This window comes from Salvia hispanica, chromosome 1, assembly GCF_029641045.1.
Source record: "Salvia hispanica isolate PSC_SH4W2 chromosome 1, Shi_PSC_v1, whole genome shotgun sequence".
NCBI lineage: Eukaryota > Viridiplantae > Streptophyta > Magnoliopsida > Lamiales > Lamiaceae > Salvia > Salvia hispanica.
Window position 1 is genome coordinate 1,871,324 of NC_142692.1, and position 24,839 is coordinate 1,896,162.

The 24,839-nt window shown below is 36.4% G+C and overlaps 4 protein-coding genes across 4 annotated transcripts; 2 read left to right on the forward strand and 2 right to left on the reverse strand.

Moving 5' to 3' along the window:
• Window positions 1-178: 178 nt before the first annotated feature.
• On the reverse strand, window positions 179-5,127 carry LOC125218797 (uncharacterized). Its single transcript, XM_048120570.2, has 7 exons — window positions 4,997-5,127; window positions 2,429-4,237; window positions 2,292-2,346; window positions 1,793-1,941; window positions 1,209-1,295; window positions 606-734; window positions 179-510 (listed from the first exon to the last, which is right to left on the reverse strand). The coding sequence occupies exons 1-7, from the start codon at window positions 5,063-5,065 to the stop codon at window positions 409-411; spliced, it is 2,400 nt and encodes a 799-aa protein (XP_047976527.2). The 5' UTR covers window positions 5,066-5,127; the 3' UTR covers window positions 179-408.
• A 2,519-nt stretch (window positions 5,128-7,646) lies between these two features.
• On the forward strand, window positions 7,647-13,279 carry LOC125220184 (coatomer subunit alpha-1-like). The gene is made up of 3 exons (XM_089065222.1): window positions 7,647-7,947; window positions 8,777-9,274; window positions 9,899-13,279. Exons 1-3 carry the CDS (start codon window positions 7,740-7,742, stop codon window positions 13,054-13,056), a joined length of 3,864 nt encoding a protein of 1,287 aa, XP_088921348.1. The 5' UTR covers window positions 7,647-7,739; the 3' UTR covers window positions 13,057-13,279.
• Window positions 13,280-15,942: 2,663 nt separating this feature from the next.
• On the forward strand, window positions 15,943-17,851 carry LOC125224114 (protein SHORT INTERNODES-like). Its single transcript, XM_048127464.2, has 2 exons — window positions 15,943-16,886; window positions 17,369-17,851. The coding sequence occupies exons 1-2, from the start codon at window positions 16,379-16,381 to the stop codon at window positions 17,668-17,670; spliced, it is 810 nt and encodes a 269-aa protein (XP_047983421.1). The 5' UTR covers window positions 15,943-16,378; the 3' UTR covers window positions 17,671-17,851.
• Window positions 17,852-19,779: 1,928 nt separating this feature from the next.
• On the reverse strand, window positions 19,780-23,483 carry LOC125218134 (putative GTP-binding protein OBGC2). Its single transcript, XM_048119738.2, has 10 exons — window positions 23,309-23,483; window positions 22,709-23,175; window positions 22,539-22,630; window positions 22,097-22,180; window positions 21,701-21,778; window positions 21,108-21,308; window positions 20,924-21,031; window positions 20,691-20,765; window positions 20,358-20,563; window positions 19,780-20,132 (listed from the first exon to the last, which is right to left on the reverse strand). Exons 1-10 carry the CDS (start codon window positions 23,419-23,421, stop codon window positions 20,069-20,071), a joined length of 1,488 nt encoding a protein of 495 aa, XP_047975695.1. The 5' UTR covers window positions 23,422-23,483; the 3' UTR covers window positions 19,780-20,068.
• Between the last annotated feature and the right edge of the window lie 1,356 nt (window positions 23,484-24,839).

A 24,839-nucleotide genomic window follows, 5' to 3' on the forward strand; every position in this document is an offset into this window, starting at 1 on the left:
TAGTAAATTCTTGTTGGTATATTATTTTCGTATTTTAATTCATTATCAATGCAGCAAAATGCGACTCATAAACACACAAAAAAATTCCGGAAGTGGACCATCGAACCAACGGTGTGTAACTGGCCAGGACCACGGGCCGGTTCTGATTCAACCGCCAGTCTAGAAACGAAATCGACAGTTCTTGAACCATGGGAAGTCGCATACACTAATTGCTTCAAAAATGTGGTTGTGTAACAGAGGTAAGAAAAAATCTCATAGCACAAAATAGATCTAATCACCCTAAATTTGGGGATATGAGAGAAGAAAAAAGCTAATGGTGACTACTCTCTCTATACATGTAACTATTCAAGAAAGTGTTGGGGAAAAAAAGCCAGCACCTTCCTGCATATGATTGTCTCGTTCAGCTTCTCATCGATGTTGATAACCTTCTAAAACCCGTCCTGCAGGGCTATCGATGTATTGCTTTATCATTTTACGGTTGGTCTCAAACACAAAGGCCAGTCCCCTCACCTGGAATTTAGAGGATTGCATATGAAAGTTCTTCTAACGAAACAGGAAAACATATTCTTTCCCGTGTGTAAGATGATTAAGTGTGACATATGTACCTCAATGAGACAGCCAGAAGTAAGGCCTAGGCTCTGTCCAGAGGCTACATCTTTGCCATTCACGTAAATTGGTGTTCTTCCGAGGTTCTTCAAATGGAAGGTTCCATTCGCGTCCATCTTCATCGTAGCCTAACCAATGCAAAGAAAAGAAAACCCGGTCAACTTAATCCAGTAATACTGCCATGGCTTTACATAAGCCTAGACTCTTTTTTCCTTTTCTCGTCTTTTTGATAATCTGAAGGCGAGACATGGTTAACAGTGTCAGGCTGTTGACAGTGAGACGTCCAAAATACTGAGCTGTATTAGTTAAGAAATAGCATATGCAACGTAGATTTTAATGCTCATAATTCCTACTTGTCCCCGAAAAGTTACATCTCTTAGCCTGACATCCTATCTTCCATTCGGCCTCATCTTAAATTCAGGAGCACAGAATGTCCAAACCCAATAAAGATCATACCACAAATATATCAGTTTTGACAATCATGGTGAAAGGGAGCCAATTTTGCTTAAGGTGTACCGATCAATGAAACCGAGAAAAGAAAATGCTAAAACTTACAATTACGATTAACTGTTCACATCACTTAAGTTTAGGGGTTAGCATACCTGTCTTCGAGAAATTTTACCACCATTTTTTTCTCTTCCCAAGTCAATGTCAACTTTCACATCATCTGTTGCCCTACCCAGTAACACCTGAAAGCCACGATGTTTCATTTTTAAAGTAAAATTCAGACAAGAAATTGTATATAAAGTAGCTCAAACTTCACATTATTTCCAGTACTACTAACTCTATATGTGCTATAGAACCATCATCATCTACCAACTTTTTCACCTGTCCTAGTGAGGCTCGTATTACAGTCATCACAACTAAAAACTTCTGCCTTCTATATGTACTCAATTTGTCCTGCTTAGGAGCAGAATTGACTTGGGTCATGGTTAGGATGCATGCGAATTTATGAATAAATCATGGTTAGGACTTCAATATGGACTTGGGTCATGGGTGTAATCGAGCTTAGCCAAGTACTACAAAGTTTGCAAGTGGCTTGTTTATCATAAGGTTGAGCTTGAGCTAAGTATACCAAGCATACAGCAGTGTTATCTACTGGCTAATTAATTATATAACCGCTTGCAATGGCTGATTTGAGTATCAATTCGATCCAAAACTCATGCACTTGGCTGAGAGGTCATACCTCAGTTTTCTTTATCCAATGTCTGGAGAAACGCCCATATAACACAGCAAATGCAAAATGACTAACAATGGCTCTGTGTGTGAAAGCATTAGCTGCCTGCTCCAGCCTTATGATTGTTCTCTTCGTTTCTTCAAGTTGAAACCGTTGAACTGCAAGGGTTTCAGTGTGCAAAATGTGAGAACCACTAGTCTCACTTTAGTTACTATAAGAGCACAAGAGATAAGACAACTGTAGGATACTATAAAACAATGGCTAATAGCAAAATAGCAAAGGAGTTCCAGCCAAGTTCTTTTCTGGTAACGATTTAGACTAGATAGATGGAAAAATTAAAATTTAAGCTTTCCGCAAGAAACTCTTGTGAACCTACCCCATAGCAACTCATTTAGATTAGGAATATGAAAATACAATCAACTTAAAAGTGCAATTATTTATGTTCATCCCTTTGGCTGAGAGTTTGGAATAAATACAAGTCAACATGTAGAAAAGTGGAGATATATACCTTCAGGATTGGTGTATAAATCAAATTCATCTTGGCTCAAATCCATGTCTAGGATCTGCATGACGTAATGTAGAGGCTGAAGTTAATGCAAGCAAAACGTAGAAAATTAGCAAATTACGAGCCTTCAGATGTTTTACCATTGCTTCTACATCAGAAAAATAAGGCACGCCAAATTCATTCTCAGATAAGATATCCTCCTGATCTGAAAGTAGGGAGTGATCAATTGCCTTTGGGGCATCCGTTTGCTGGAAAATCAAGTCGACATTTGATGATCCATTATTTGGAATTTCAGCTACGCTGTCCATTCCACTCCGAGTGCCATCAGAATTATTTTGAAGGCTTTGATGAATATCCAAACTACTTTTATGCTTGTCTTGGAAAGGTCCAAGGGACTTAAAACCAAGATTCTTTCTATGTACCATCTCTGGGGGACCTCCCTTAACTCCAGTGACAAAATTGTTGGCATTCACATTTGCTAAACTGGCATGATTCGAACTGTCACTGTTCCCAGCTTCTCTACGTGTTGAGTGCTGGATGCTACTCTCAGGCAATTTGAATTTAACTCCATGATCTTTTCGGCATCTTAAACCCGCATCTGACTGATGGAATGAATCTTTCTGGGTGTTTTTCATTGCAAGATGTCCTCCTTTTGCACTGGAAGTGCTTGAGAAATTCTTACGTGACGAGGACCCTAGATAGCTAGGGTCATGCAATGCCCAGTGAGCCCCTGAGGAATTAGTTGGAGAAGGAAACCGATAGGGAAGAAAAACATCATCATTGCTAGGAATATCTGGGTCTTCGGTATTTAATGTGCAACAAATGACTCCATTACGATATTCTGGACCTACTTTCATAGTATATTGCGAGGCTGATAGTTGAGTAGCTGCAACTTCCTTCTGATCACAGAGGTCCTCCTTATATGAACCCCCATCAAGTATATCACCTGTATCAACTAAATGTCCATCTGGAACCACTGAAGCCTCACCTAGACCTGAACCAGATGAATCGCACAGATAGGGAGAATCCAATAGAAGTGAACTCAAACCATCAAGATAAGACTTTCCTATACCCTCATTTCCATCATTATCCATGTAGAGTAGCCCTTCGTCGTCAGAAAGGTCAAACAACACATCAAGGTATTCTTGTGTGCTAGAAGCCATATCTATCATGCTATCACAAGGTAGCGGAGCTTCCAATTTGAGGTTTGAGTGCGCTGCAGAAATGTCCTCGGAACCATGTCTAATAGGCATGTGAGGTAGAGGAGGTGAACACTCAAAATTATGAAATGACTGGTCACCAAGTTCTGAACGAGGCAAATCATTTGATTGGACAAATCCAGGGATCTCACTGCAATCCCCGGTTAATGAGATATTCTCTTCATATGTATAGAGAAGGTTGTTTGACACATATTCCCCACCAAGATCTTCTCGCCCATGATTTAGAACACCACCGAAAGAGGGCATGAGATCATTTCCAGTTGCCTCAGCAGCATGCGGCCCAAATTCAGCTGAGGAAGTAGGCCTAATGCTGTAATCTGGGCCTTGAGCTCCCAGAATATTTGAAGCTGGATTCCCAACTTCGCAATCTCCATACAAGAGTTCATTACCATCTCTGACGCTAGAATAACCAGGCTCAGATGCAAGACTGATTCCCCCCATATCTGCCGGTTCAATACGGATTCTTTTACGCATGGCATAATAATACTTTCGGACACTTTCAGCTTTTCTCTTCCCTGAAATGCAAGCTACATCTTTTACTCCAAACTTATTAGGTGGCAATTGACTTATTACCCCAAAACGTTCGGCCTCAATCATGTTTTCTGATGCCTCTTCAGAAACATTGGGATCATAGAGAAGAGAAAACCAGTGATCTTGCAGCTCCTGTACAGTATACCGCCGAGAAAATTGCACAGCACCTTTAGCTAGAGATTCCAAAGAAGCACCAGCCTAGAGTAAACAAAAAAAAAAGAACATTCACCATTGGTCACATATGCTTGTTCAAAACTTACCATGGTGGAAATTATCCTTTACTATGGAAGCTAATCCTCACTTTAAAGATTTTTTTCCAGATTGTGATAATAGCCATCTTGGATAACTAAATAAACGTGGATTCCTACAATTTCCATGTTTAATTTAACCACAGCATAAGGAAAACTTCACACTCATCAACTATGACAAATTACAGAAAACTTCCTCTTTTCACAACACATATCCTTACACCATCCATTTCCAACTGATAATAAACTAAACTCTAAAGGCTCTTCTTATTCTTTACTCAATTTCACCTATAATCACACGAAACACATGCCAAAGAGAATCAACACCAAGCAATAAACACTGAACCTCTGGCTTCCATGCAAGAACACCAAGTGTAAAATCATCCAAACCAAAAACTAAAGCTTTCCAAGCACGCCATCACAAATAAAGACTCCATTGCAGAAAAACAACATTTACTATAAAGGAAAAAATCGCAGGAACAGAGCACATTCCGAACTCCACAAAACAGAGCACTTTTTTCAATTCCACACTAAACAGCTCGAATTCAACATAACCGCCAAAAGGGCTTTTCAAGAATTGGACCTAGAATACGAAAAAATTCAGCATCCATTGTGGGAGAGGCGAAATTCAATAAATTAACTTGCTTGATAAAAAAAAGTAAAGTAGAGAAGCGAAAAGGGTGGAAATTGGAGGAAGATGGAGATGTACCTCAATGGCATTTTTGAGGAGCAAGTCGTCTTCAGGAATCCATTGAAGAGGCGGAGCCACGGCCCCCATTGTTGTAGCTTGTTTTCGAATGCGGCGCAATTCAGTTTGTTCGTCACCAGGTTGGAAACAACAGATTTTGTGATTTCTTTATTTTTTATTTTATTTTATTTTAATTTAAATTTAGAAAAAACAGAAATGTTAAAGAGGCTTCAGTTACAAATTCATCCTATTCTAATGATTAATTTCCATATTAATCTCTGATTATGGTTGTGTTCGTTTCTTTTATAAGTTTATAATACTGCCCCTTCACAAATTAATCGATTTATTTTTTAATATGAAGAATTAATGAAACGATGTTTAGGGCCTGTTCGATGTTTGCTAAATGGCTAGAGTTGGGTGGAAAACATGGGAATAACGCTGGTTCGGTGTTCCGCATTTCGCATGGGAACAATGCGAGCCCTCTTTAAGACGATGGACCGCACTGTTCCCTTTGACTTTCGGCTGATATAATTATTGCCACCTGCTTGATAATTATATACGAAATGGTTGATTTTGGTCAAAAGAAAAATTAGGAAGAGTAACTTACTCACTTAAGATTGAGATGTAAGGATACATATCGGTTAATTTTCATTGTCCAGACTCCAAAGGCCATAATCTGGTTGCCCATACCATTTTTTTTTTCAAAGAAAAAAACAAACCTATTCAATAGAAATTATGTCACCTAAGTGGTTAAATTGACGCTTATCCAAATCTGTCTATGATCTCTCCACAGGGAAAAAAAAAGTTGAATTTAAACTCCATAACAATGGAGGAAAAATAAATAGGGGAAGTAAGGGTTACTGTATGCGCGGGAGATATAGGTAGAGACGGGGGACCGGAGAAGTCCGACGGTCGAGAGGGAGAAGGAGAGGATGGACAAGAATAGAGCAAATGTAAAGACAACATGAGAAATCTCGGTTCCCTTCTACTTTTATTGTTTATTTTTACGACAAATGTTTTTATAATTAAACATGTTTTCTTTAACATGTTTTCTTGAATGACATAATTAAATTGTCATATTATATGATCATATAAAAAATGAGTGATATTATTAAGGTGTGATACAATATTGTAGACTGAGTTGTGATGAGTAATTGATTCACATGATATATTAGTCATTAAAGAAAATCAGAATAAATCACGTACCAATATATGAAATCATGCTTTAGTAAAACTTAAATCATATATGTAAGATCAATTGATTTTTTAAACTGTTGATTAAAATCTGAAATTTATTAAGATCTTACAAGTAAAATCAATTTAAATACACATGAATCGAAGATCAATTCAATATTCAATAATTGAATTGGATTGATGATTATAATATTTCAATGTAGATTCAATGGAAGATCAACTGCGATTCAATATATTAATTGTGAAAAATATATAGGATTCAATTGATTATTATGTAACAACATGATATATGTATACATTAGTTTAAACATATTAAAGTACTATAAAATAATAATGAATGCAGTGTAAAAAAAGTTGAACTTGGCTTTGATTGTAGTTTTACAGTTATAAATTTCATTGAGTGTGTTGTGAGTAAAATTAATGTCTCACTTTTATTGCAACAATTTAACGGTTTCAACAATGACAACAATTTTAATTAAGAAACAATATTAACGATTATAATTATATTGGTTATATGAGAATATTAAAAATGGAATGGGTGTGTTTTATAGCTGAACCATATTATGCAAAAATGAGTAAATAGTTATTCTTTTTGTGTGTCAAAATAAATCCTATTTTAGAGGTTTGAGTTCTATCTTCTAAGAAACTATATTTGATTATTTGAATATGGCATAGATTCGTAGAATATGGTCCAATATTATTATTTATTGTGTGTTGGCTAAATTGATATTTTAGTCAAAATTAACGAAATTATAATTTATGGACATTTAAATTTGATTAGACTAATTTAGCTTTCACTTAATTAGAAATAAGACACTGCTTCTTAATCTTGTCTCAATGCTATATTGTCAAAAGATTGGCCTTTTTTTAAAAAGGGACATTGACATCTAATATTACGAAACTTTCAAGTTGAGTTTTTTCCACGAACTTTAGAATTGACAAATAATATCACGAACTTTATCCTCAGTTTGTTTCCCACGAATAAAAAAATTCATGTTATTTTAATAGATTAAAGAACAATTTTGGAGGGTATGCTTCAAGAAAAACTATCTACAAAGATTGAAAAACTTGAAGCTCTCAAAATTGTTGTCGAGAAATTACGAAAACAAATCCGTATCATAATATTATTTGTGGGAAAAAACAAACTGGGGGTAAAGTTCGTGATATTATTTGTCAATTTTAGAGTTCGTGGGAAAAACCCAACTTATTGAAAGTTCCGTCATATTAGATGCCAATATCCCTTTTGAAAAAAAGTTTGATCCTTATTTTATTTTGAAATTATTTTTAAAAATACATTTAAATAGACAAATCAAGTTATATTGAATTCACTTGTAAATTAGAATATTACCCGATTTGGCGCGTGTTTCTGATTTCATTATTTACAGAATTGCCATCGTCTCCTGTCCGTATTATCAAAATACAGAAACTCACGCGTCTTTTCAAATTTGCAGAATTAAAACTGCCATAAAATGAAATCAATACACTGATTACTTTCAATTCTCCGATCAAAAAGCTAGGGTTTTCGAAATTGAACGCGTTTTCGAAGTTTGGAGACGAAGAGCTCAGGCAAATGTTGGTGAAGTTCGAGATTAAGAGTAATAAAGTGAAAGGATTGTGCTTCCACAGCAAGCGGCCATGGATCGCGGTGAGTATGACCACCGGCGTCATCCAGCTGTGGGATCACCTCTACGGCATTATCGTTGGTGAATTCCGCCAGCACCATGGCCCCGTTCGCAGCGTTCATTTCCATACATCTCAGCCGCTGTTCGTTTCTGGAGGTCTAATTTTTTTTTTTTTTTTTGTGCTTTTCGTTCTAATTTGCTTTAGTTGTTTGACGCCGGAACTGTTAATCCGCATGATCAGTGGCTTTTGACTGTTTGATTTTGATTGATTCGATCGGAAAATGCTTGCATCGTTGATTTGAATTGAGCTGTTGGTTCAAGCATCACCGTGAATAAAAACACGCTTCTATCACTGAAAATTTTGATTGAGACAACTTGTGCTGGAGTATCTGTTTTAACATTTTGGTAGAGAACTATATTCTGCGGGTGAGTTTCGATCTGGTAATGAAGGTGCCAATGGATGAACTAGTGTTACTTAGAATCTATGTAGACGTGTTACGAATTTTGGAGTGTATCTTGAAGAATTGAGGATGAGGTATTAAATTTAAGGATCTAGTTATAGAAGTTTTTACTTTTAACTTAAGGAAGCGTTTCTCAGCCAGTTTGTTTTCGGACATGTTTTAACTTAAGAGAGCATTTCTCAGCCAGTTGCAGCTGGAAACTTGACAACGTCCGAATGCATTCTCTTGTGAGAACTTCAGTTTTTATCCTTATGTCTTGTCTCAGTCCTATGTATAAGTATTCATTTATTTTAGCTGCTTTGGGTTTTTATGTGACTTCTTTTGCTATTAGAAAGGTGGATGATTCTCGTTGTTCCTTGAAGTGAATTTACTCTTCTATGAAGACTATACCAACTTATGAAGCACTTATGGCATGCGTGTACTTCTTATTCTTTATAGGCATCAGACATTTGATTCTTTTGTGGAAAATGTTCTTTTATCTTTATTTGAGAAGCTATATCACTTCTTTAAAACTGTTCGTCCAGGTGATGATTTCAAAATCAAGGTGTGGAATTACGAATTTCATAAGTGTCTATTTACTCTCCTGGGTCATCATGATTACATTCGCACAGTTCAGTTTCATCATGAAGCTCCCTGGATCCTCAGTGCAAGTGATGATCATACAATCAGAATATGGAACTGGCAGTCTCGGACTTGCATTTCAGTGTTGAATGGGCACAGCCATTATGTTATGTGTGCTTCATTTCATCCCAAAGAAGATATTGTTGTTTCAGCCTCTTTGGATCAGACCATCCGTGTTTGGGATATTGGTGCCTTGAGGAAAAAATCCACCGTGTCTCCTGCTGATGACATTCTAGAACTGTCGCAAATGAATCCAGATTTCTCTGGAGGGGTCGATGCTGTTGTCAAGTATGTCTTGGAAGGTCATGTTCGAGGGGTTACCTGGGTTTCTTTTCATCCCACTCTCCCATGGATTGTTTCTTGTGCAGATGATTGCAAAGTTAATGTCTGGCATATGAAAGGTATGCTGACCAAAATTCCTTATTTCGGTGGCCTTATGTTTTAACTCTAGTATTTATTGGATGATCAATGCTGGCATTTAGATGAACCACTGATTAAAGTATGTGTTCTCTGCAACTGCATAGTCGCATAGTCTGGTGGTGGGTAGACCTTTTTTCCCGCTAAAGAATGTTTTGGGTCCTTGTCTCCCAATGAACCACAATAGTGACTTGAAATTTACCTGGTTGAGTATTCTGATTTAAGGCTTTCAGTTCTTAATATACAGGTAGGGGTCCCAAAACCCACTAAGATAGTTGGTAGCTTTAATGTGTGTGTTAAGGGTTCTTCTACATGTGTTTCATTAGTTCATAACATATACTATCTAAAATAGCTTAAAATATTAATGGTAAATTTAGTTTTGGAGTTTGGTATAGTTTTAGCCTTAGGCGAAGTTTATTCTGAAGTTGAACGTTGTGGTAAAGTTCATTTCTTCTGAACTGGAGAAATGTATGCTCAATTTTCTTATTTAGCTATTTTGATTCCTTGCCTGGAACTGGATATACGGATTTCCTTATCTGAGGCATCTTATAGTGTATTGTTTTTATAAGTTGTGGAAAACTGATTTCTTCCACATTTACATTTCTTAGATAAGACGGTGATTCACACAATGAAAGGCCACATGAACAATGTGTCGTGTGTTCTGTTCCATGCAAGGCAGAATATCATTGTATCGAATTCCGAAGACAAGAGCATTCGAGTTTGGGATGCTACTAAAGGAACTGCCCTGATGAAATATGAAAAGAAGCATGACAAGTTCTGGATCCTTGCAGCCCATCCTGAGATGAACCTTCTGGCTGCTGGTCATGACAGTGGAATGATTGTCTATAAATTAGAGAGAGAACGGCCTGCCTTCTCTGTCAGTGCTAATTATCTGGTCTATGTCAAGGGCAGATTTTTATGTGTTTTTGAGTATTCAACTCAGAAAGATACTCAACTGATCCCTATACGCCAACCCGATTTTAATAAATTGAATCAAGCACCTCGGATACTTTCTTATAGTCCTGCTGAAAGTGCTGTTTTGGTCTGTTCAGACACAGATAGGGGGTCATATGAACTCTACATTATCACCAAGGATAGCTATGGAAGAGGTGATGCAGTTCAAGATGCAAAAAAGGGTACTGGGGGTCCAGCTGTTTTCATTGCCCAAAATAGGTTTGCCGTGCTTGAGAGAAGCACCAACAAAGTTTTGATCAAGAACCTTACAAATGATGTAGTGAAAAAAAGTGTTCTGCCCGTTGCTACTAATGCAATCTTCTGTGCGGGCAAAGGAAATTTGCTGTGCAGATCAGAGAACGAAGTATTCATCTTTGATCCGCTACAAATGATTGTACTCGGTAATCTTCAGACATCTTTTGTTGTCAGATTCGTGGTTTGGTCTCCGGATTTGAAGAGTGTTGCTTTACTTGGTTTACACACAATTGTTCTAGCGGATGAAAACCTTGTTCAGCGCTGCAACCTTCATGAGACTATACGTGTTAAAAGTGGAGCTTGGGATGATAACGGAGTCTTCATCTACACAACTTTGACCCACATCAAGTACTGCCTTCCTAATGGGGAAAGTGGAATTATCAAGACGCTTGATGCCCCAGTGTATGTGACAAAGATATATGGTAACACGATCTTTTGCTTGGACCGAGATGGGATATGCCGTCCTATAATTATTGATTCTACAGAATATATTTTTAAGCTATCCCTGCTGCGAAAGAGATATGACCAAGTTATGAGCATGATTATGAATTCTGCATTATGTGGACAGGCCATGATTGCTTATCTGAAGAAGAAGGGCTTCCCACAAGCTGCTCTTCATTTTGAGAGATCTCGCTGTAACTTAGCCCTTAAAAGTGGTAATATTGAGAAAGCACTTGAATTGGGCAAAAAAATTAATGAGAGAGATTACTGGTACAGGCTTGGTGTCGATTCTCTTTGGCAGGGTAATGCTGGGATAGTTGAATACGCATACCAAAAGACAAGGAACTTTGAGAGATTGTCTTTCCATTACCTGATAACTGGTAATCTGGAAAAATTATCCAAAATGATGAAAATTGCTGAAGTAAAGAATGAAGTCATGGGCCAGTTTCATGATGCACTCTATCTTGGTGATGTGCATGAGCGCGTCAAGATTCTGGAGAATGCAGGTCACTTGCCTCTTGCATATGTCACAGCTTCGCTCCATGGGCTCCATGATATTGCAGAGCGCCTTGCTTCTAATTTGGGGGAGAATCTTCCTTCTCTTCCAGAGGGGAAGAAAGCTTCACTTCTGATACCTCCAAGTCCGGTGTTATGTGCTGGAGATTGGCCTTTGTTAAGGGTTAGTGAAGACATATTTGAAGGTGGGCTTGATGAGGCAGGTATGGGGGTTGATGAAGATTATGAAGAGGCAGTAGATGCTGATTATGAAGATCCATTTGATGCTGATTTGGGAGGGGCTCTGGATACTGGTGAGGTGGATGACATGGAGAATGAAGACATTGCCGTGGTAGCGGAGGAAGCGGTTAAGCATGAAGGGAATGATAAGGTAGGTGGGTGGGATCATGAAGATCTTGATCTGCCTCCAGAAATGCCAGAGGCAGATAGTAATGCATGTTCGTCAGTGTTCGTTGCCCCTTCCCCTGGTATGCCTGTGATCCAGTTCTGGGTCCAGAGATCATCTCTAGCTGCTGAACACGCAGCTGCTGGAAACTTTGAGATAGCAATGCACTTATTGTATCGACAACTGGGAATAAGGAATTTCTCCCCTCTGAGAACACAATTTATTGATCTTCACATGGGCAGTCATACTTATTTACCTGATTGCACCTCAGCACCAGTGACATCTGTTGCACTGGAAAGGAGTGAGTCAGCCAGTCCGAATGTTGGAGGACATCCTGCACGCTCGTCCAATTCCTCTCGATTGGATGGAAAGGCCACGGGCGGTTACATGGCTACCACTGGACACTCGAGAATAAGGAATATCCAACCTCGGGGAACACAATATACTGATCCTCGCATGGGCAGCCATACTCATTTACCTGATCACACCTCAGCACCAGGGGCATCTGTTGCCAGTCCGAATGTTGGAGGACATCCTGCACTCTCGACCAAATTCTCTCGGTTGGATGAAAAGGTCACGGACGGCTACATGGCTACAACTGACGGAAAGTTCTCTGATGCTCTTGGATATTTCATGTCTATTATGCACACAATTCCGCTGATTGTGGTCGAAACGATGAAAGAAGTTGACAAAGTTAAGGAGTTAGTCATAACCATCAAAGAATACGTTCTCGGTCTAAAAATGGAACTGAAGAGGAGAGAACTGAAAGACGATCCAGTACGTCAGCAGGAGCTTGCTGCCTATTTCACTCACTGTAACCTCCAGCCACAACACGCCAGACTCGCTCTATTGAGTGCCATGAGTGTTTGCTACAAGGCACAAAATCTAAGAAGCGCCGCCAACTTTGCCCAGCGACTTCTGGAGACGAAGCCAGGTGACGAGTACCAAGACAGAATGGCCCGGCAAGTTGCGCAGGCTGCTGCCGCGAGGAGCATGCATGATGCTACCGAACTGAACTACGACTTCAGAAGCCCTTTTGTGGCATGTGGGGCCACATTCGTCCCAATTTACAGAGGCCAGAAATATGTAACCTGCCCATATTGTACTGCGCAATTCGTTCCATCTCAACAGGGACAGATCTGTGCTGTCTGTGAGCTTGCAGAGATTGGATCTGAGGGATCAGGCTTGATGTGCTCTCATTCACAAATCACATGATACCTTCACCTTCAGACAAATTAGAGAAAAAGGTATGAGTTTCATAGCTACAGTCTTTACATATCCATATTATTTTGGCAACATCATCAATCCATTACACTTTTCTTTGCTGTGTGGGAATTTAGTATGCCTACCATATTCACTCTATTATAATTTTGGTACAGTTGGTATCTAAGATTATGATTTTATTATGAGTTTATGACCAGTATTTATCTTCTTGTTACCCTTCCAGTTTTCTTTCATCAAATTCTTCTACCTCTATATTAGGCTTCCATTTCAATAATTTCATCTGAGTAAATTCAGCAAAATTAAAATTTAATTTTTTAGTGTAACAAAATCCTAATATAAGGCCTAGTTTGTTTTATAACTCATTTTATTACATGGGTAGAATTAGGTCATTCCATAGTTATTTCAAATAGATTTAAACGATTTCCATATACTATCAAAGAATACAGATCATTTCAAAAGGAAAACAATGCATTCCAATTTTAAAAGATTATTTTTTCTTTGGAATGAAAAAAAATGCTCTTAAAATGACCTTCGTTTACACCACATACATTAATTTTAAAATTCAATCTAATCATTCCATTTTTTTTATCTGATGGTTGAGATTCGATCTTTGCATCATGATTTAGTTATTTATTTATTACTACTACTTTATATATATGAAAAAATATATATTGACTTATTTTTCTTTTTAGTGCATTCATATCTTAAACTTAGGGTTGTTCATAATTAGGTTTAAAAGCGTAAACTATTGTATGGTTTGACATGGTTTATGTCTTTAAAACGGAGTATCTTTTGGTTAGCTTTTGTAAAAAATTTACTATACTATATGCTTTAAATTTGGTTTCCACTTTCCAAAAATATAAACCAAACAAACCGTAAATTGTAAGATTATTGGATTAAATGTCAATTTCTTATTATTATGTTTGTAAGTATATTATTATGGAGTATATAATAATAATAATAATAATAATAATAATAATAATAATAATAATAATAACAATAATAATAATAATAATAATAATAATAATAATAATAATAATAATAATAATAATAATAATTAATAATAAAACCCTAAACTCATCCATTCTAGTCGATCGATTTCCATATAATTAATACACTTGAAGATAATTTTTTTTAACTGCATGACAAATCGAATGAATAGATTATGATTTTGATATTGATATGATTCGATTTAATTTTGCTAAAATCACCAAACTATACTTTTCTAATGGATTTGGTTTGATTTAGGAGTCAAATCACATGAAACGGCGATCACTAGTAATAACAAAAGGGGCGGCAGAATAATTATGATTAATCCCACTTTTTAATTGATTTCAGAACTCGATGCAAAAGGTAAGTCAAAATTATAATGATTAGAAATATAACTCGAGTTGTTAATAATAAAATAATTAAAAGCAACTCTCTACACCACATAGTCATAAATTATTCGATTTTTCCCAATCGCCGGAAAGAAATAAATTCGTCTACTTAATCTTACAGACAGTGACGTTCATCACAATAACAGTCCACATTATGGCGTCTGTGATTCGTCAGTCCTGCAATATATTTCCTTTTTTCACTAAATCAGTAGTGAGTTTTTGTTTCCTTATATAGTTAATTTCTTTTAAAGCTGAGAAATTAAGAAAATAAAGTACTCACCAACTTTTTAATATGTGCGGATTTCTCTTGTTAAAATTTTCGGCATAATTTTACGGAATGCTGACACTAATTCTAGAGTATTCGTATCATCGTTAGTTTAATCTTCTCCAGAAGATGAAATATAATTACGACCATTACATGCAGATTTTTTTGGCATTTCACGTAGAAAAAATTTATGTTGGAAATTTTATTGCGTGAAATCCACACAATTCAAAAAGATAGTAATTACTTATATTCTATGACAAAAAATAACACTTACCTACTATTATTATATCCCCTTCGTCCCATTAAATATGCAGCATTTGGAAATTGACAAGATTTTTACGTAGTATTGTTTTGTGAGTTAATGAAGAGAGAGTAAAGTATAAGAGAGATGAAAAAATAGAGATAGAGATGTTTCCATTTTAGGTAATGTTTTATTTTTAATGAAACAAACTAAAAAAAGAAAACGTTTCATTTCTAATAGAACAAATGGAGTATTTATTGATATAATTTTTCAATCAAAGGATATTGTTATCCATATGAATAGAAGAATCAATTAGCTCACTAGTGATTATGTCCATGTATGATTCTTCTCGATTACTATATCATATACTATCTCATTATAGTTAGGAACAAATTCAAATTTTATACTCTCTCCGTCCACGAAAAATAGATCACTTTTGCCATTTAAGGATGTCCACAAAAAATAGATCACTTTCTAAAAATGGAAAGTTTATCTCTCGTACTTTTCCCACTTTTTCTTCCCTTTCTCATACTTTACTCACTTTTTCTCTCATTTCTCTTACTTTACCAGTTATATATTAAAACCCGTGCCGAATAACAATAGATCTATTGTTTGTGGACTTAGGAGTAATTTTATGGCAAATGTTTGGAAATTGCACTACATACCAAAATTTCCATTTATCCTAAATATGTCATTCATCCATCATTAAAATATCACATTTAGTATTTCTCCAAGATTCATATTCAATAGTAATAATTTTTTCATTAACATTTTACAAGTACTAGTAATATTGGCCGGAGATGGTAATAATTTAGGGAATGGTCACACAGTTACTAGGAAGTGGAAAAAGTAGAGCGTGTTTTCCGGTGCAAGGACAATTAACCAAAAGCTGATGCCCTCCACGTGGCACAACCTTAGCCGCAGGATGAAACGCATCGCCCTTGTCTTAATGCAATCTGCGAGAGAACTGTGTGAGGAGAGTGGCAGAGGGCTTTCTGCTCCAAACCAGTCCCCACTTTCTCACTACACTACAAATTGCACTAACTGTGAAGAGAGAGAGAGAGTACTATGGTTCATGTCTTAAATTGAGGTTGCAGAGGAGTTGTTTGCAGCCTGTGATGGCGGCGTTTGCAGAGGCGTGACTTTAATGCATCCAAATCACACTCCCAAATTTCCAATTCAATTCAAAATCAACCAATCCAATCCTCGTCTCCTTCCCTTACCCTAAATTTCTTGTCTGCACAAAGCTGCAAACTAGAGAACAAACTCCCAAATCAGACTGTCAGTCACACTTTTCCTTTCTCTCTCACACACACACTCACACATAATTCAGTTAGTTTTGGGGGGTTTTTTTAGATATAGATAGGGTTTTGGTATGGATTTTCTCTCGAATTTGAGCACAAAGCTAGGTTTAAATAGGGCTGGAAAATGTCTGGGTTTTTCTCACTAGAAGGAGGAGGCAAAGATCACCATCAAGAGACGGAAAACAACGACGACCACAGCAGCAACAACAGTCTGTTTCTGTTCAGAAACCAAGAGATCTACAACAAGGGTTTCGAGCTATGGCAGCAGTACTACCAGCTCCACCACCAGCAGCGGATCAAAGACGCTGCTGGTGATGAGAGCTACTACGCTGCTCATCACAGATCGTCGTCGTCAGCGGTGATGCGGCGGGGCGGGGAGGGGGCCAACTGCCAGGACTGCGGCAACCAGGCCAAGAAAGACTGCGTGCATCTCCGCTGCAGGACCTGCTGCAAGAGCCGCGGCTTCGACTGCCAGACCCACGTCAAGAGCACGTGGGTCCCCGCAGCCAAGCGCCGCGAGCGCCAGGTGGCGCTGACGGCCGCAGCTGATAGTAATATTAATAATAATAATCCCAAGCGGATCAGAGAGAGCCGCGCCGTTGTAGCTCCCGCTGTCCGCTTGCCTACTTCAGGTTATGCAATTACTTATTAGTAGCACGAGTTTTAAGAAATGTGCATATTTCAATTTCACATAGTATTAAGGATTTGTTTGAAATTGAAGTTAAAAATTGATTTTTCTGAACTTTTCTAATTCACACAATTACTTATGTAAATTTCATTTCTCTATATTAAGAATCTGTGATATTGAAGTTAAAAAATGTTTTTTGTTACCTTATCTTATTCATCAAACATTAAAGATATCAAACAGGCCCTAATTTTATAATAAAATAATTAAAGAGAAGTGACAGAATGAGAGTATATAGTATAGTATCATTTGCGTGTGATGGATGTTAACCAAACCTTTTTTTCTGAATACTGTTACAGAGTAAAAGTGATGGAGAATAAATCCAGTTGCTCAACTGTATTTAATTACATTTTCTTTTATGAATTAATTGATGAGATTTATGGAGGAGAATGTGCAATTATTAACATTTTCTGATTTAATTTTGGCTAGGGTTTGAGGTGGGGCAGTTTCCGGCGGAGGTAAGCTCCCCGGCGGTTTTCCGGTGCGTTAGGGTGAGTGCGGTGGACGAGGCCGAGCAGCATTACGCGTACCAGACGGCTCTGAGCATCGGCGGCCATGTCTTCAAGGGAATTTTATACGATCAAGGCGGAGAGAGCTCCTCCTCCGCCTCTCTGGACCTCATCGCCAACGCGAGCAACTCACAGATGGCGGTGGCCGATCCTAACGTTTATCCGACCCCACTCAACGCCTTCATGGCGGGAACGCAATTCTTCCCGCCACCAAGACCTTGAAAGAGACATTTTGAGTTCATATGTATAAGATGATTAGACTAGTTAGATTGAGGAGAGCATTCAATATCCATTGGCCCTATTCTCATTGAAGAAAGCAATTAATGTCTTTGGATGGTTCTTATTGTTGGGATTTCAATTATTATGACTTTGTGCATTGGACTAATTGAATTGCTAGTTATCATTATTGGTATTTGTTTTTCATTTTTTCATCTATTTCTATTTGAGTTTTTTTTTGGAATATTTGTTGTTAAATACACTTTGTACAAACATGCCTCTCTTGCATGTTTGTTGAAGCCTCTTGGTTTGTACTAATTTTTGTTTCTCTTCTTGCCTATTTTTTGCTTGAGAAAAACACCTAGTTAGGGTCATATTCATTATTTAAAATACTAGTAATAGATTTGAGTTAGTATCAGTTTAACTTACTAGATACTCTATTTGCACATTCTAATGGATGTAGGGAAAGATTAACTTAATATTAGCTATAATATGATCAAATAGTATATGATGTTTGGACAAAGAGAACAATTTTTTTGCATATTCACATGAATTTAGAGAAAAAATCTTTTACAATCTGTCATAGTATGATCAAATAGCATCGCTCTATATAGATTATCTGTACCATCAAAAATAACAAGAAACATATAATGAATGGTTGCATTCGAATACCATTTATTTTTAAAGGTAACAAAAATACGGACTAAACGAAATCAGTGCTCACAGTCAAAGACTCAAATAGTATCGACACATACTATATGTTATGTGACACAATATTCTGAGCATATTAGATGTGGTGTTTTGTATAGGCTCCTTTGATGTGTGGTACCAATATACCATGTGTAGAAAACAGAAGGTTTATAAAGTTCTCTTGAATCGAAATTTATGTACATTAGGGAGGAAGGTACAATGATATTTAGAGACCAGGACATTTCAATTCTTGTGGCATCACATGTACAATATTTTTTCTCTTAAATCTTATTTTTGCAATAACTTAATAGTATGTCAAAGTAAATGATAAAAGACAACTAGAAGATGGTGGGAACTAGAAGTCTAGGAGTAATTAATTAGTACTCCATATGTTCAAAAATAGAAGTATGAAATAACACTGTAAAAAAGATGGCATACTTATATTCTTTTTAAAAAACCATCATTAACACGTTGGGTTACTCAAGTATAATTTTCTCATTTAATACATTCCATTATAGTATTTTATTTCTCTATTTAATGTCATCTACCAATTGTGATATATATTCTGTGATGGATAATAAATTTGTTGGAGAGCACATGCAAGAAGATCAAATTACATAAAAATACTAGTACTAGTAATTATGCAAGGACCTATTAAACAAAAACATAAAAGTATTGAATCTTATAAATGTGTTTGCCGTTACGAAAGTTACAAGATGTAAACATATGCATATTTCCAGCACTTTATGGAACTTCATTTTAAGGCATGCATGCATTAAATGACGATTCGTTTCTCTAATTTATGAGTACAATTTTGAATTTAAAAAATAGAAAATACTCACTTCTCTCCAAATATACAAATAAATACTCCTACCAAATTACCAACATCACCCTTGTGTAAACAAATTGGATTTCTATTTTTCTACTCCGTTTCTAGTATCATTTCGAAATCAACTTTAATAAATTTTATATAAATGTGTAAATAGTGAAAAAGCCCATAATTATTTTAAATACTACTACAATTCATTGTAGTAAAATGTTAAGAAGTGAATGGATCATGCTTATCTATTTATGCATCCAAATGAGTTAAAATAAACATATAATAAAGGATGACATGGTGGAGTAACTAATACTACTATTAATGGAGTAAAACGGCAGACTTAAGTGAAAAATAGAGAAATTTTTGGGAACGTAGAAAGTATGGAGTAGTACTATTTATTCTATACCTAAAATGACAATTTATAATCTCAAAATGTACCCAAAATATAAATGGAGACCAAATATGAAAATAGTGATGAGACCTTTCTCTTTAGCCCAAAATTATCCATATTAATTTTAGGAGTCTATAGCAACCATTTTCTAAACACTTCTTAAAAGAGTTACTAATCTTTTAAACAATTATAAGCAATTTAATTGTAAATGGAATTTAACAGATAAAATTCATTTGTTCTGAAACTAAGTATACAAACACTAATATAGTTATATAAGGTTTCTAAAAAAAGAGAACATGTATACAACTCAAATGAATTGATTCCAGCCACATGACAAGACCATATAGATTTTGTTGCTGGAACACTCGTAGTAGTGACTGAGCCCCGAACAGAACCCGTGTTCCGTACTTGGGCCTTGCGATCAAGCTTGAGGAAGCGGCTGCACTTGTGATCTCAATATATCGTCGTGTTTCAGCAAAATCTCTTGTGATTCAATAGACCTATTATTGACAACTGCGTAAGGCCGCTCTTATCTCCTTTAGCATCTCGTTGATCCGTATACTTTTCCTGCAAGTCAAGACAACGGAACACCTCTCAGTATGACTCGCATAAAAAAAATGATATGTAAGGTGATCCCTCGGATCTAGCAACTAGCATAATGATTCTAGTTTTTCATAGCAAGCGACGAAAATGTTGAAGCTACTAGTAGTGACGAACTTATAGGAGATATCGCACGGAACATAGTAAGAGAATAACTGAACAACATAATAAACAACGAAAATAGAAACTTACAAGACACTAACACCAATAACAGCCAAAGGCCGTTGATATTCTTCAATTGTTTTCACCTTCTTCTCCTGAGAATCGGTATCTATTTGGTCACTGTCACTGGTCGAATGAGAAGCTTCTCTTCGAGATGTAACATCATTCTGCAATTCCACCACATCACATCCAATCTTCCATATTTCTTCGGTCAAATTTGGAAGCCTTTCCATTGCCTGGAGAAGTGATTACAACACTCAGTTATAACTATCTGAGAAGATCGGACAACAAGAAATGTTTGTCCATTTCCTGTTCATTCATGGACACAGACGACAGACGTACAGGATACATTTACAGAAATACCTCAGGAATGTCAATCTTATTTAGTACAACAATGTACGGCCGTTCAAGGTATTCAGGATTATACATGCGCAATTCCTGCAATATTAATTTCATTAAGTTTCATCAATTTACATAGAGATGAAATTAAGAAACAATTCATGTATAATAATAAGTGGGTTCATCAGATGCTGTTACTCAAAAAAATTGTTTGGCTATAAACGATAAATATAATAGGTATTAAATCTAATGAATACCTCTTTCACTGTCCTGTAGTCTTGCACTGGATCCTCCGCAGCTGCATCAACAACATGAACCAACAACCTAGTCCTCCTCAAATGCCTCAAAAAGTTCCGACCTAGGCCCTAGAAATGAAATGGCTAGATATCATCGTAAATTCACACCAATATTAGTGAAATCATAAAGTAATGCAAGCAATACCTTTCCAAGATGAGCACCTTCAATGAGGCCAGGCAAATCCGCTAATGTGGCCGCAGATGAAAATTGACCAGCCCCTAAACTGGGATCACCATTAAGGCGTCCTAGGTTAGGCATTAAGGTCGTAAAAGGATAGTCGGCTATGTCAGGCTTCGCAAGTGTGGTAGCTGCTAATAGGGTAGACTTTCCAGCATTTGGGAGTCCCTGCAAGGAAGGCAAACAGTATGACCATTGTCATTCTGGAAAAATGCAAACTTTATTACACATTGACTTTCTCAATCAGCGTATTACATCTGCAACATCTTAGACTGCAATATAAGTAGGATGTCTATGTTATTCGAAAAGTGTGATTCTTTAGGAAAGTACGTTAAATGTCAAACACCCACTGATCTACGCTCAAAATTGCTAAACCTGTCACCCCTTTTTACTAAAAAATTTCTTAAATGGTTCTATATCTATGCATGTATGCGGCATTGTTTGTTCACTCTAAAACTTTACTTCAATGGTTATATATATGTATGGTGTGAAATACTCTTTCTACCTAGAAAATGACGTATGTCAGTTTCGCTGAAATCTCTGATATAAGTAGTACTTACCACAAGACCAACATCAGCAACAACTCTTAGTATCAACTGAAGACTAACTTCTTCTCCAGGCTGACCGACAGCTAAAACCTGTATTAAATTATAAAAATTAAATGCTGACACACGATTTACGAATAACCACTTGAGTCAGAATTCAAAGTATTGCGAGCTCTAACCCTTCTAGAGGAAAATCAGAATAATAGATGTTAAACTTATAATGATTTCAATTTGCTCAAATGATCTGGTCCATAGAAAACACAAACTCCACCCCCCCCCCCCCCCCACAACACACACACATAAATACAAATTATAATATTCTTGACACAAAAAAACTTCACTGACATGCTTATGGTGAAGAAAAACAAATTATCAAATATCTGGCATAAGTTCAAAGGAAAGATCCATTACCTTGTCATTGTCATCTCTCAGTATATTAGTGGTTAAATCCATCATCTTATTCCTCCTATGCTCTGGCAATTCCAACAAGCTAATCTACAAAGAAAATGCTAAATAAAAATGAACACAAGAAGGTCTGCATGCAAATGAACCACAAGACAGCTTTCTTCAAAATTTTCCTCAAAAGTATGCCATAGAACAAAAACAAAACAAGAAAAGATAAACAAAAGAAGTAGTTTCTCTATTCCTTGAAACTGTACTTCTAAGTATTAGCTTCAACACTTTTTGGGTTTCTCCTTTTCCATATCTTTATCCGTCAACAATCCAAGTCAGTGAGTTTCAATTATCAGCTGATATGTTAAATTTACTCCTCGGGTCATCAGGAATCAAATATAAAAGTATTAATTTGGTTTTTAGACAATATTAATTTGGTTTTTAGACAATATATCCTTACCCCTCCTTGTCCACCCTTCGCAACCAAAACTTCGTCACCTGGTTGAGCTAAATCAGCCAGAAGCTTTCCTCTTTTTTGCTTAACAACAGTCCCTGAGAACATTGCAAATATACATAAGAATCTGTTTATTATATGCAGTAAACTGATAGATCAATATAGGGAACACACACCGAGAGGCACTGGAATACGAAGCACAGGAGCAGCAAGTCCACTACGCGTTTGGGAAGAAAAAACACCCATTGCATCGACATTTCCACCTCGTTTAGCATTATACCGGCTCTTCTTGTGAAACTCCAGCAACGTATCTTTACTCTCATCCGCGTAGATCACGACATCACCACCATGCCCGCCCACGGGAAGGATAAGTGAACCATCAAAATCCCTCTTATACGAAGCCTTCTTCTTTGTTCTTGCTTTATCAAATATCCCTACTGACTTGGCAGAGCCGCTCTGGCTGGGCAGATTGAGAATGGCACCGTGGCCTCCGTCTCCGGCCCGGACCGTGATAATCACCTCATCAAAGTATTTGTGGCGCTCCTTGACCAGTATGTCAGGGTTTGGTAAAGGTGAATTTTTTACTTTAGCAAGGGCACAATTAATCGAAATTCCTTGGTAATTCTTTTTCACAGTCAATTTCCTGTATGAACAATGATGTATTGAGCTGAGTGAACCCTAATTGGAGTGCAATTCGGTGTAATTTACATAGAATTGAGTGAGAGCTTCCATACAAAAAATTAAAGCTTTGAAATTAGTTGAGGAAGTAGGAATACCTGTTGAAATGGTGGAGATGAGATGAGAAAGCAGAAAGGGAGGCCTGCGAAATTGAATTAGGCGGCAAGCTGAGGATTGAAGATGAACGCTGCTGAGGTACCGATGACAGCATTCTCTCCCGCTTCAACTGTGTTCGAAGGAGAAAAGGATAATCCACAGTGGATTCAATTGAGAAATAAGAAAATACTCTAATTAAAGTTTGAATTTTTAATCACGTTAATAATACAATAAAGAGATATTGACCCTAAAATAATACTCCCTCCGTCCCAAGATAAGTGACCTACTTCTTTTGGGCACAGGATTTAAGGAATGGTATTTAAATAAGTTAAAGTGGAGAGAGTAAAGTATGAGAGAGGGAAAAGTAGAGGAGAGAAGAGAGAATAAAGTAGGTGGAGAATAAAGTAAGAGAGATGACTTTTTGCTAAAAATGGAAATAGGTCATTTATAGTGGACACCCCAAAAAGGAATACAAGTCACTTATCTTGGGACGGAGGGAGTATCACGAATTGGCCCGAGTTTGTTATTTTTCCACCAATAAAAAATTTCGGCAAATAATATCATGATACAGATTTTTTTTCATAATTTCTCGATAACAACTTTGAGAGTTTCAAGATTTTCAAACTTTGAGAATAGTTTTTCTTGAAGCACACCCGTTAAATTTGTTCTTCAATCTATTAATATAGCTGGAATATTTTCACTGGTGAGAAATAACAAACTCATGGTAAAATTCGTGATATTATTTTTCAATTTGAAAGTTTATGAGAAAAATCTAACATTTTGAAAATTTCATAGTAAGTATTTATATGCTCTTTGAAAAAAGTTAGAAAAAACAAGATAATTAAGTTAAAAAGGCTTAAAGCTGAAAAATTAATTCAGACTTCCTCAAACAAAAGTACTAGTGGAATAGTTTTTCTTAATTTTGATGCTAGTGGATTATTTTATCGTTTAACTCAATAATATTAGTAATATTTGACAACTCTGTAAATTCGTAAATCATAATTTATTGATAAATTCAGATTTTAGTACTATAACATTGTAAGCGATAATGAGATTAGTGTTGCAAACAACACCAAGAAAGCGAACCAATGATGTAGATATATGAAAAAAATTTATTAGAATATTGTTAGTAAAAGCTAAATAAAGGAGATAGAATGAAAAGTAGTGTCATGTTATTAAAAACAGAAATGGACTAATTTTTTTCCTCCCTTCCTCCCATAAAAGTTGAATCGTATTCCTTTTTAGTCCGTTCCAACAAAGTTGAGTCATTTCCTTTTTTAACAAAAGACAGAACATCTAATCGCTCTTACTTTATTTCATCATTTACTTTACTCTCTCTTATCTTTCCTACTTTTTTTCATCTCTCCTATTTATTTAATATAAATTCTTAATCTCCGTACTGAAAAGTTTTATCTCAACTTTTATGGGACGGACGGAGTATTCAAAATGGAGAAAAGAGACTAGTGTTATGTAAATTATGTTCATTTATATCACACATTATTCAATGTGATTGAGAATCGCTAAATTAGCAAT